The 12,874-nt window shown below is 43.4% G+C and overlaps 2 protein-coding genes across 10 annotated transcripts in view; both read left to right on the forward strand.

Annotated features, from left to right (window-relative positions):
* Window positions 1-12,874, forward strand: part of myoz1a (myozenin 1a) — a 294,151-nt gene that overhangs the window by 219,924 nt on the left and 61,353 nt on the right. The gene's annotated exons all lie outside the window — the stretch shown is intronic.
* Window positions 1-12,874, forward strand: part of camk2g2 (calcium/calmodulin-dependent protein kinase (CaM kinase) II gamma 2) — a 67,461-nt gene that overhangs the window by 26,589 nt on the left and 27,998 nt on the right. For 5 of the 9 annotated variants that reach the window (XM_062995536.1, XM_062995537.1, XM_062995539.1 and 2 more), the window contains exons 4-9: window positions 4,614-4,668; window positions 5,667-5,732; window positions 7,324-7,396; window positions 8,526-8,628; window positions 10,241-10,324; window positions 10,427-10,521. In XM_062995536.1, coding sequence (XP_062851606.1) covers window positions 4,614-4,668; window positions 5,667-5,732; window positions 7,324-7,396; window positions 8,526-8,628; window positions 10,241-10,324; window positions 10,427-10,521 — 476 coding nt within the window. Of the gene's footprint in view, window positions 1-4,613; window positions 4,669-5,666; window positions 5,733-7,323; window positions 7,397-8,525; window positions 8,629-10,240; window positions 10,522-12,874 lie in introns of all 9 variants that reach the window. The other 4 variants (XM_062995532.1, XM_062995533.1, XM_062995534.1 and 1 more) reach the window with 1 other exon arrangement.

Genomic DNA, 12,874 nt, shown 5'->3' on the forward strand with positions numbered 1-12,874 from the left:
GATGTAACAAAGTGTAGAGATAAACCGGAGCAAGGCCTTGCAGGGCTTTATAAATGACCAGCAGGATTTATTAGAGGTCCGGTTCTGTATCTGGAAGCCAGTGTACCTGATGATGGATGGGAGTGATGTGTGCAGACTTTTAGGTATACCGTAGAGAGTGTAGACCATCGAACAGGGCAAATCTAACCATGCACCTGGATCTCAGCATCTTTCAGTGTGAGCGTAATACGATCTCTAACAATATTATATATACACACCGATCAGTACACACATTGTCCATTTTATCAGCTCCACTTACCATATAGAAGCACTTTGTAGTTCTACAATTACTGACTGTAGTCCATCTGTTTCTCTGCGTGCTTTGTTAGCCCCCTTTCACCCTGTTCTTCAATGGTCAGGACTTGCACAGGACCACTACAGAGCAGGTATTATTTAAGTGGTGGATGATTCTCAGCACTGCAGTGACACTGACATGGTGGTGGTGTGTTAGTGTGTGTTGTGCTGGTATGAGTGGATCAGACACAGCAGCGCTGCTGGAGTTTTTACACACCTCACTGTCACTGCTAGACTGAGCATAGTCCACCAACCAAAAATATCATCCTGTGACCACTGATGAAGGTCTAGAAGATGACCGACTCAAACAGCAGCAATAGATGAGCGATCGTCTCTGACTTTACATCTACAAGGTGGACCGACTAGGTAGGAGTGTCTGATAGAGTGGACAGTGAGTGGACACGGTATTTAAAATCACACCACCATGTCAGTGTCACTGCAGTGCTGAGAATCATCCACCACCTAAATAATGTGGTGGTCCTGACCATTGAAGAACAGCATGAAAGGGGGCTAACAAAGCATGCAGAAAAACAGATGGACTACAGTCAGTAATTGTAGAACTATATGGTAAGTGGAGCTGATCAAATGGACAGTGAGTGTAGAAACATGGAGGTGGCACCAACCTCATATTACCGTATACTAATAGTACGATTATAAGTAAACTATTAATAAATCTAATGAAACTACGTATAAGCACATTCATTTATTTAAAATATTGCTTCGAACCTAGAACTCGCATGAGCATGAAGGTCCTGGGTTTGAGCCTTTCTGTGTGGAGTTGGCATGTTCTCCCCTGGAGCTCCAGTTCCCTCCCATAGTACAAAGACGTGCAAGTGAAGTGAACTGAGATACTAAATTGTCCATGACTGTGTGACATTAAACTTGTGAACTGATGAATCTTGTGTAAGCAGTAATTACCGGTCCTGTCATGAACGTAACCAAAGTGTAAAACATGACGTTACAATGGTAATAAATAAATCTACGAACAACACTTGACAAAAAAATCAGAATAAATGACATATGTAAACTATATATCTTGCCACAGATATAAGGTATAAACCTGGCATCGAACACAAAATAAATTAATAAATAAATAAATAATGTTTTTTTCCACTTTAAATAAACTCCTAACACAAGTGAGAGAAGTGATGAGGGGGGAAAAGGTTTCCACTCTCTCTTTTTCCAGCTCTCTCTCAAAAACAACACACACTTAACATCACTTAATGCCTCGAACCAGCAGCACTCACACGTGTTACAAAACTACTTAACTGGACGGATTGTGTTACAATATACATCCGCTGTTAGAATTACAAAACTTCACACGCGGCTTTTAGTGCGAAATAAAATGCATCACAATGTCCGGGAATCTGTATGTTTAAGGGCTCTCACTCTCTCTCTCTCTCTCTCTCTCTCTCTCTCTCTCTCTCTCTCTCTCTCTCTCTCTCTCTCTCTTCTCTCTCTCTCTCTCTCTCTCATTCTCATTCTCTCTCACATTCTCTTTCTCATTGAGGTCATGAGGGGTGTTTGAGAATACAGATCTGAGAACGAACCAACTCTCTGAAATGCAGAGAGGCTGTGTCTTATTTCATGGTGCTGTCGCCTCATAGCAAGAAGGTCCTGGGTTTGATTCCCAGGCGGGGCGGTCCTGGTCCTTTCTGTGTGGAGTTTGCATGTTCTCCTCGTGTCTGTGTGGGTTTCCTCCAGGAGCTCCGGTTTCCTCCCACAGTCCAAAGATGTTCAAGTGAGGTGAATTGGAGATACAAAATTGTCCATGACTGTGTTTGACATTAAAATGTAACCAAAGTGTAAAACATGACGTTAAAATGCCAATAAAATAAATAAATAAATATTTCATGGTGCTCCAAGCATGCAGCAGTACTGTCCACTTTATAAGCAGGGCTCTCATTTAACATACTAGTTAGTACAGCTTGTAGGGATTTCGGGACGACACCAACTTGATTTCCAGCCCTCTTGCTGCCTGGTGGTATTGGGTGGCAGGTAGCAGGGCACTTAATCTTTTCCTTGGGTTAATCTTACGGCTGGCCTGGATCGAAATGCCGTTACAATCTTTTGGCCAGTATGGCTGACCCATGAAGGGAAATCTTTACATGTTCATCCACAGGTCATTGCTGCTGGCCTGTACGATTAATAATATAGCTATTTATAGACTGCTTTTCGTTCATTTGTTGGGATTTCTTTGCACCATGGGGTTTGTTGTAATAATAAAGTGCTCATAAAGGGATCTTCAAAAAGTTTCCGCACTTTTATATTGTGGTTATAAGCGGTGAGGGAGGGAGGAGTCGTAATCGCTCGTATTTGAGAGACTGAGAGATGCTTATAGTCCGGATTTAGCTCCATCTGATTTCCACCTTTTTGGACGCTCAAGGAAGCTTTAAGGGGAAGAAGATTTTCATGTGATGATGATGTGAAAGCAGCGCTGCATAATTTTTTTGCTGACGGCATTAAAAAGTTGGTACGATGCTGGAAAATTGCATCAGAAGGTGACGGTGAAGAAAAGTGATGTCATTTGTTTTGAAATTCTTAATAAATAGAGTTAAAAAAGTGCAGAAACTTTTTGAAGAACCTTCATATTATAAATGATATAATTAAATCATTTATTCCATTATAACTTACAGTGTATCACAAAAGTGAGTACACCCCTCACATTTCTGCAAATATTTCATTATATCTTTTCATGGGACAACACTATAGACATGAAACTTGGATATAACTTAGAGTAGTCAGTGTACAACTTGTATAGCAGTGTAGATTTACTGTCTTCTGAAAATAACTCAACACACAGCCATTAATGTCTAAATAGCTGCAACATAAGTGAGTACACCCCACAGTGAACATGTCCAAATTGTGCCCAAATGTGTCGTTGTCCCTCCCTGGTGTCATGTGTCAAGGTCCCAGGTGTAAATGGGGAGCAGGGCTGTTAAATTTGGTGTTTTGGGTACAATTCTCTCATACTGGCCACTGGATATTCAACATGGCACCTCATGGCAAAGAACTCTCTGAGGATGTGAGAAATAGAATTGTTGCTCTCCACAAAGATGGCCTGGGCTATAAGAAGATTGCTAACACCCTGAAACTGAGCTACAGCATGGTGGCCAAGGTCATACAGCGGTTTTCCAGGACAGGTTCCACTCGGAACAGGCTTCGCCAGGGTCGACCAAAGAAGTTGAGTCCACGTGTTCGGCGTCATATCCAGAGGTTGGCTTTAAAAAATAGACACATGAGTGCTGCCAGCATTGCTGCAGAGGTTGAAGACGTGGGAGGTCAGCCTGTCAGTGCTCAGACCATACGCCGCACACTGCATCAACTCGGTCTGCATGGTCGTCATCCCAGAAGGAAGCTGACGCACAAGAAAGCCCGCAAACAGTTTGCTGAAGACAAGCAGTCCAAGAACATGGATTACTGGAATGCCCTGTGGTCTGACGAGACCAAGATAAACTTGTTTGGCTCAGATGGTGTCCAGCATGTGTGGCGGCGCCCTGGTGAGAAGTACCAAGACAACTGTATCTTGCCTACAGTCAAGCATGGTGGTGGTAGCATCATGGTCTTGGGCTGCATGAGTGTTGCTGGCACTGGGGAGCTGCAGTTCATTGAGGGAAACATGAATTCCAACATGTACTGTGACATTCTGAAACAGAGCATGATCCCCTCCCTTAGAAAACTGGGCCTCATGGCAGTTTTCCAACAGGATAACGACCCCAAACACAACCTCCAAGATGACAACTGCCTTGCTGAGGAAGCTGAAGGTAAAGGTGATGGACTAAACCCAATTGAGCACCTGTGGCGCATCCTCAAGTGGAAGGTGGAGGAGTTCAAGGTGTCTAACATCCACCAGCTCCGTGATGTCATCATGGAGGAGTGGAAGAGGATTCCAGTAGCAACCTGTGCAGCTCTGGTGAATTCCATGCCCAGGAGGGTTAAGGCAGTGCTGGATAATAATGGTGGTCACACAAAATATTGACACTTTGGGCACAATTTGGACATGTTCACTGTGGGGTGTACTCACTTATGTTGCCAGCCATTTAGACATTAATGGCTGTGTGTTGAGTTATTTTCAGAAGACAGTAAATCTACACTGCTATACAAGCTGTACACTGACTACTCTAAGTTATATCCAAGTTTTAGTTCTATAGTGTTGTCCCATGAAAAGATATAATGAAATATTTGCAGAAATGTGATGGGTGTACTCACTTTTGTGATACACTGTATATATATCAGTTATTCTTGGCTGTTTTAACACTCTCACGCTCTCTCATTTTCAGTGCGACTGCATGACAGTATATCAGAGGAAGGCTTTCACTACCTTGTCTTTGACCTGTGAGTATTTTAACCCTTTCACTCCTTAATTTACAGTTTCATGTAAAATCTTGTGTACATCTAGTCACGCAGAACTTGAGTCATGACAACAGTTCTCTCTATTTTATTTGATTTGATCATGTGGACATGTTCTCAACCTCTTGTCATGGGCCTTCCTGTGTTAAAAACACTTCTTTCGGACCCTCTTTAACACGTCCTGTGTTGTCATTCTCACACTTTCAGTAGGGATGACAAAATGTATTGTGTGTATTGTGTTCAAATACCTTCGACACGTGTGCAGTAGCCGACTGCATCTTTTCACCTGCACGAGGCGAGTTCGTATGCGGATCAGCTTTGTGTACGGAGAGCCCACACCCTGATCAGCATTATTCCTCGACTCTGTGCAGACGCCATCCCAGCTCTGGTGTGCTAGCGTGTTTTACAGCTGCGCCACCGCAGCGGCTCCTGCTAAATATTTTACACAGAACTGCAACAGCTCCTTGAAACATTGGTGAATGATTTGGTTACCTGCTGCTAAAGATAACGTTTATTCTGTTCATACGAGAAGAGAGTTTAGATAGATCAAGCCACGTGTCATTAGTTTTAATGGCCGGCACGGCTGAAAACAATCATGTTTGTTAATTTTTTAAAGACCTATATAGGTAACAATAGGTAGTTTTACGTTCCACCACGAGATCTGCTGTATGTTAATAGCCTTTTGGTTTTCCCATCACATTACATATGATTAATTGTACTCTTTTTGCTTAAATACATCGGCCCCCCTTATCTGGGCTCACTGTGGCCCCCTAGTGACTCGCAGCCCCCTGTTGAAAACCACTGTTCTACGATACACCACACCCTTTAAGGTTCCCCACAGGTAGAAGTCCAGGGGTGTTAAATCAGCAGAACGTGGGGGGGGGTGTACTCTGTTTTCGCAGTGTGGTCTCTCTTTAGCCTAACAAACTCAAGCACAGTTTTAGCTTTGTGATACTGAGCTGTAGTGTTTGTTTCTTCTCTAGGGTCACTGGTGGAGAACTTTTTGAGGACATTGTTGCTAGAGAGTATTACAGTGAAGCTGATGCCAGGTGAGTCCAACTCAGAGCTCTCACAAACTTCCTTCCCTCCCTCCTTCCCTCCTATCTTCCTTCCTATCTGGGGCGGCACGGTGGCTAAGTGGGTAGCACTGTCGCCTCACAGCAAGAAGGTCCTGGGTTCAATCCCCAGGTGGGGCGGTCCAGGTCCTTTCTGTGTGGAGTTTGCATGTTCTTCCCGTGTCCGCGTGGGTTTCCTCCGGGTGCTCCGGTTTCCTCCCACAGTCCAAAGACATGCACGTGAGGTGAATTGAAGATACTAAATTGTCCATGACTGTATATAACCTTGTGAACTGATGAATCTTGTGTAATGAGTAACTACCGTTACTGTCATGGATGTAACCAAAGTGTAAAACATGACGTTAAAATCCTAATAAATAAACAAACAATCCTTCCTTTCCTCCTTCCTTCCTTCTTTCCTATCTTCCTTTTTATCTTCTTTCCTATCTTCCTTTTTATCTTCTTTCCTATCTTCCTCCTTCTTTCCTTCCTTCTTTCCTATCTTCATCCTTCCTCCTTCCCTTCTTCCTTCACTCTTATCTTCCTTCCCTCCTTTCCTCCTGTCTTTCTTTCTTCCCTTCCATTTTCCTTCCTTCCTTCCTTCCTTCCTTCCTTCCTTCCTTCCTTCCTTCCTTCCTTCCTTCCTTCCTTCCTTCCTTCCCATCTTCCTTCCTTCCTTCCTGCCTTCCTTCCTTCCTAACTTCCTTCTTTCCCATCTTCCTTCTTTCCTGCCTTCCTTCCTTCCTAAGTTCCTTCTTTCCCATCTTCCTTCCTTCCTTCCTTCCTTCCTTCCTTCCTTCCTTCCTTCCCTCCTTCCTTCCTTCCTATCTTCCTCCTTTCTTCCTTCCTTCCTTCCTTCCTTCCTTCCTTCCTTCCTATCTTCCTCCTTTCTTCCTTCCTTCCTTCCTTCCTTCCTTCCTATCTTCCTTCCTTCCTTCCTTCCTATCTTCCTCCTTTCTTCCTTCCTATCTTCCTCCTTTCTTCCTTCCTTCCTTCCTTCCTTCCTTCCTATCTTCCTTCCTTCCTTCCTATCTTCCTTCCTTCCTTCCTTCCTTCCTTCCTATCTTCCTCCTTTCTTCCTTCCTTCCTTCCTTCCTTCCTTCCTTCCTTCCTTCCTTCCTTCCTTCCTATCTTCCTTCCTTCCTTCCTTCCTTCCTATCTTCCTCCTTTCTTCCTTCCTATCTTCCTCCTTTCTTCCTTCCTTCCTTCCTTCCTATCTTCCTTCCTTCCTTCCTTCCTTCCTTCCTTCCTTCCTATCTTCCTCCTTTCTTCCTTCCTTCCTTCCTTCCTATCTTCCTATCTTCCTTCCTTCCTTCCTTCCTATCTTCCTCCTTTCTTCCTTCCTATCTTCCTCCTTTCTTCCTTCCTTCCTTCCTTCCTTTCTTCCTTCCTTCCTATCTTCCTTCCTTCCTTCTTTTCTTTTTCTTTTGTTTATTTTTGAGAATAAGAACAATTAGTTTCATTTTTCCATGATTCATGTTTGTCTGTCTCTTTTATTTCTTTATTTTTTCCTTCTTTATTTCTTTATAAGAATAAGAAGAGTTTAACTCATTTCTGGGTGTTTGTGTCTCTGTCTGTCTCTCAGCCACTGCATTAATCAGATCCTGGAGAGCGTGAGCCACATCCACCAGCATGACATTGTGCACAGGGACCTCAAGGTGAGTCACGCCGTTGTCATGGAAACCTGCCCAAAGCAGCGTGCGTCATCGCTCTGTGACCCCGGTCCTGTTCGCACCCCTTCGGTCGGCACCTGCGTGACATCACGTGCACCGCCGCGCTACGTTAAACGCTTGCTCATAATTACAGAATCAGCATTTATCTGGTCACATGACACTTTATTTAACGTCTTTATACATGAATGTAGTAGAATTCCCATGAAGGAATCAAATAGAACATTTAGGAAACTAAAATGTGAACGTTTCTGGTTGTTTATGACACCGAGAGGACAGAACTGATTGCACAGGCAAAGTAAGAGAATCAAAAGCACCAAGAGGACCAGGAGAAAACAGACACGACTATTTATCTCTAGGTCAGACTCATTTTAGCCTCTCTGTCATCGTCCAGAATCTGAATGAAGCTGTTAGATGCGGAGGGGATGAAACCCAAACGCAGAGAGAAGCAGAATGACAAATGGTGGGACGGTTGCTATAGCAGGAGCTGTGACGTCAGTCAGTGCAGGAAGGGGTAGTCTAGACTCATAATTTCTCCTCCAATTCAATTCATTACCGCCGGCCCAGTGAGACACTGGAAATAGAAAACGGGAGAGATTGCAGATTTTTAGATGATTCAACACATCAGCTAATTAACATGTTAAACGGGATGAGTTAGGGCTGGAAAACCTCGAACCGAGCGACTCTTACGCTTTAAACTGAGGGTCGGACGTTGGCGAAGCATCATGGTCCTGGAGACCCGGGTTCATTCGTGCATCAGCCGGGGATGCTGGCTGATTCTGAAACTGAAACGAATGCAATTTGCATTTCTAATCTGACAGATCTGCTGTTAATGAGTCATGATCTTTTCTGCTAAAATTAAAATCCTTCAAACTCTCCCAGCTGTGAAGACTGGAAGCTGTGCTGGCTGATCTGGTGGGCATATGCGTAAAAAAAAAAGAAGAAAAAACATGAATCTCACAGCTCCCAGGTTGATGAAATGCCTGGACTGATCTACAGCCTCCAATTTCTTATAAAGAAAATGAAACCTACTTAGTGCTGTAACCTTATTATCATATCGTATATACACCGTCTCTCTCTCTCTCTTGCTCTTGCTCTCTCTTGCTCGCTCTCTCAGCCGGAGAATTTACTGTTGGCCAGTAAGATGAAGGGGGCTGCAGTGAAGCTGGCTGATTTCGGTCTGGCCATCGAGGTGCAGGGGGATCAGCAGGCCTGGTTTGGTAAGGAATTGCCTATGATTTAAAGTATCTAGTCCAGTCTAATCAGCTCAAGTCATTATTTCATTACTGTAGATCACTAAAATACTCACTCGCACACTCGTGTGTGACGTTTTTAAATGTTCCAACCTGCAATATACATGTTTGACGTTTTGACATGCCGTGCTAGTGTGTAATGTCTAGAATTTAAATTATATTGCTGGAGAAATGAAGTTAGTTAACAAGTTAAAGAGTAATATACGTATCTATATAACTAGTATGATAAAGTGTCCAAAAATTCATAAAACAAGTAGGACAGCCATCATTAGTTGCCCACAGCAGCATTTAATGCCAACTCACTAATTGGCATCCGACACGTGACATCCAGGGCAATATCTCACCAGTAGACGGATAATTCATATGTGAGACTAGTGAGCTGCCTTGCTGTCTTACTGTCTACATAGGCAGCTATGAGTAGAGAGGATTCTAATAAGCCATCGACTTATAAGTCAGGTTATTCGAACAGCTATATAGTGGTTTATATATATGCCTAGACAGCGATTCCATCAGGTTTTGCTTACTAAGCTAACACAGTTAGCGTTAAGGCAATTTAAACCAATGGGATGAGGTGGCACAACGCGCTAGCGTGTCAACTAACGTCTCCCTCCGTCTACCGAAAACGGTTAAACTGTCCCTGACAAGCCCGAACTTGCAAATAAACACACTTGTACACGTTTATAGAAATTAAAAACCGGTGATAATTTATTTGCATTTGAAAATAACTCTTTACGCATCGTCCGCCATATTTGTTATCTTTTTTTTTTGTGAGAAAAGTTGTGCCGCAGTGAATGCTGGGATTGCCTTCACCGCTAAGGAAGCATCGGATGCTCCCTCGTTCTCCGCTCAAAATACTGTTGAAATTTTAAGATACCTTAGTAGGGAGCATATTAAGGGCGTCTAGGATTTCAAACAGCCTCCTTCAGCCTCCAAAGTGTCAGCCCGTACGTTTTCAGCCCCCTGTTTGTGTGGTGGATCTCCAGAGGCTAGTTCTCCAACAGAGCCCATCTTATAAAGAGTAGATTTGTGTTGTACATAAGCTGACGGAAAACTAATTAGTTTAATCAGTAGAGTGTTTTACCTAATCTTAACACGTTTTTGGCATTTAGTCTCGTTTGAATTTTACTTTTGTGAATATTATGTGCCGTTATTCAACTGCAGGCTGTTTGTTTTGTTCCTATCACTGCCAGGTTGTCACTGTTGGGCCCAACAAACCCTTAATTGCTTAGACAGTATACTGTCACAGTACTGTAAGTCACTGTGGATGAAAGCGTCTGCTAAATGCCCAAAATGTAAATGTAAGCACATGTGCGTTTGTGCACGCTCTCTACAACAACTAGCAAATTAATTACACTTCTTTCTCTCGCCTCCTCTTTAATAAGTCAATGTGAGCATTAATAACAGCCTTATGCTTGCCATAGCTTACGTGAAATGTTTAAGAACAGGTCGTGATCAAGTACTGACTGATGATAACGGTTTGTAATCATGTAATTGTGTTGAGAATTAGGGAGGAAGCGCAAATACGTTTATTTTTTATTGTCATTGGTGCTTTCCCTGATTTTCTGTTCTACCTGTGCAGGTTTTGCAGGCACCCCTGGCTACCTCTCCCCCGAAGTTTTGAGGAAGGACCCCTACGGCAAGCCAGTGGACATTTGGGCATGCGGTATGTCCTCTGTGTTTATGCTGCTTTACTGCTGTAGCCCAGTGGTCAGCCTACAGTTAGCAGTGCATAACTCATTGTGTGTGTGTGTGTCCGTGTATCCAGGAGTGATCCTGTACATCCTGCTGGTGGGCTACCCACCCTTCTGGGATGAGGACCAACACAAACTGTATCAGCAGATCAAGGCAGGAGCTTATGATGTGAGTAATCAGGGTATATGTGGTGTAGGTTTTAATAATTAGTAATACAGTAAGAACAAGTTCTTCTGAAGACATTTGAGGGTGATGTGAGCAGCTTAGGCAAGTGTTAAGAGAGTGAACTTGGCTTTATTACTTCTACTACACACACAGCGACTTCAGACTTGACTCAGACTCGTTTTAAATGACTCGGACTCGACTCGTGACTCGCAAAAAATGACTTGTGGACAACAAAAGTCAGCAACATTAGTTACGTGTAACAATTATATATATATATGTATGATCTGACATCATTCTGATCGTGTCACTTTCTGCTCTCTGATAATAATAACGCTCCGGCCGTCTTAACCCGCAACGCACGAGGTGGGTAAATGTTCCAGCCAGCTTCCGGCGTAGTGATGAAGCGTCGCTCCCTACTTAAAATGGTGGAATACCCTACGTAGTGCACTTCACAGGAACAGATCATGTGAATGAAACGCTCCAACAGAATTGGCGCTAATGATTGTAAGAACCGCTTTCTGAACCAATCAGAGCTTCTGATTGTAATTGTTAGTAAGAAATGCTTTTATTTGCAGCGTCACACAGATGACGTGGTAATGAAACGCTCGATCGGCTTTCTAACGAGTTCCTGTTTTACTTCACAACCGGGAAAAGTTTGGAGGTTTTTAATTATAAGCACATTTACAAAATAACGGATTATATTCCTAATGGGACGCACGCTTATAAATTTAATAGCATCTGGAAGAACAGAAGCTAAGGTAAGCAGTGTTATGATATTTTGCTGTGTTTGGGATTTTGGCCGCTGTGCTGTAATTTGCAATGAAAACAAAACGTCAGTTTAAGCTTTTAACTGGTAACTAGGAAAGTAAAGGCACGAAGTAAAACGGCTAAATACAATCGCTAATCTGTTGTTGTTTTTATCTGAACTTACAGATTATTTGTTTATTTCTACATTCTACATTTCCAATATATGTTTTGTGTTTATTATATTGACTCGTGACTCGACTCGGACTCTAGCCTAAAGACTCGTGACTCGACTCGGACTCGTATTTTGTGACTTGTGAACATCTCTGATCTCTAGATAGAAATCATGACGTTCCTGTTTTGGTGGTCTGTGAATTTATGAAAGCGTTTTGCTAACAAGTGCTTTAATTTGCGCAATGTTGTTCCATTAGATGCAGTTTGGAAAGACGCCATGACTGGCTCCACAAATATTTAAAGCCCTGGTGCTCAATTTTGTCTGTGACTGATTGGTTTGGCTGCAGGTTTTTATTTTCACCAGACAGGAGCTTCACCCAGTTCCTCCGATCGATTATTTGAAGACTTGGGCTGCGTTCACATAATATGCAGCAAAACCTGTGCTAACGTTTCCTGTGGAATGATGCATTGCCGCCTTTCTTGCCACACACACTGTATACACTGAACGACACATTGATGCTCGTTTTTTTTCCCTATATTTTCCAACCTTTTCCCCTCATTTTTCTCCCCTAATCTAGTCGTGTCCAGTTACCCTCCACTGATTCAACCCTCCACCGCTGACTGAGGATGCTTCTCAACTGACACACGCCCCCTCCGACACGTACAGTCAGTACAGACTGCATTTTTCACCAGAGCCACACCCTGATCAGCATTATTCCTCAGCCCTGTGCAGGCGCCATCAATCAGCCAGCAGGGGTCGTAATTGCACCAGTTATGAGGACCCATGATCCGGCTTGCCCCTAACCCTATGAACAACAGCCAATCGTTGAGCTGGATTTCAGAGCTGAGACTCGATACGATGTTTTCGAAAACCCAGCTCTGGTGTGTGATGCTCATTTTTAAAGTTCAGTCTGATTAAACTTTGACCCAGTTTGCCCCTGACCACTTCAGATCTCTGTTAATGAGACAACTTGTTTATAAGACGTGGAGGGAAGTAAAGTGCAGCAGACACGACACAAGGAAAACTAATTCTCACTGTTTCAGAAGATTCTGAGCTGTTTCATTCAACCTTAAATCGAGAAAAAAAATAGTACAGCGCGGTGATTAGTAAAATGTGAATGATCCTTTGAATTTCAAGATTGAGTATTAGGCCGCTCAGGTGGCGCAGCGGTAAAGTACGCTAGCGCACCAGAGTTGGGTTTCTAGATACATCGTATCTACCTTTCCGACTGGGTTGGGCGGCAGTATGAACAGTCGGAGCATAGGTCCTCATAACTGGTACAACTGCGGCCCCTGCTGGTTGACTGACGGCGCCTGCACAGGGCTGAGGAATAACATTGAGGGGGGTGTGACCCTCCGTGCGCAGTGTCTCTCGGTGTATGAACTCGGCTCGTGCAGGTGTAAAATGCAGGCTGTACTGATTGCGTGCCGGAGGGGG

Source organism: Trichomycterus rosablanca, chromosome 5 (genome assembly GCF_030014385.1).
Source record: "Trichomycterus rosablanca isolate fTriRos1 chromosome 5, fTriRos1.hap1, whole genome shotgun sequence".
In the NCBI taxonomy this organism is placed as follows: domain Eukaryota; kingdom Metazoa; phylum Chordata; class Actinopteri; order Siluriformes; family Trichomycteridae; genus Trichomycterus; species Trichomycterus rosablanca.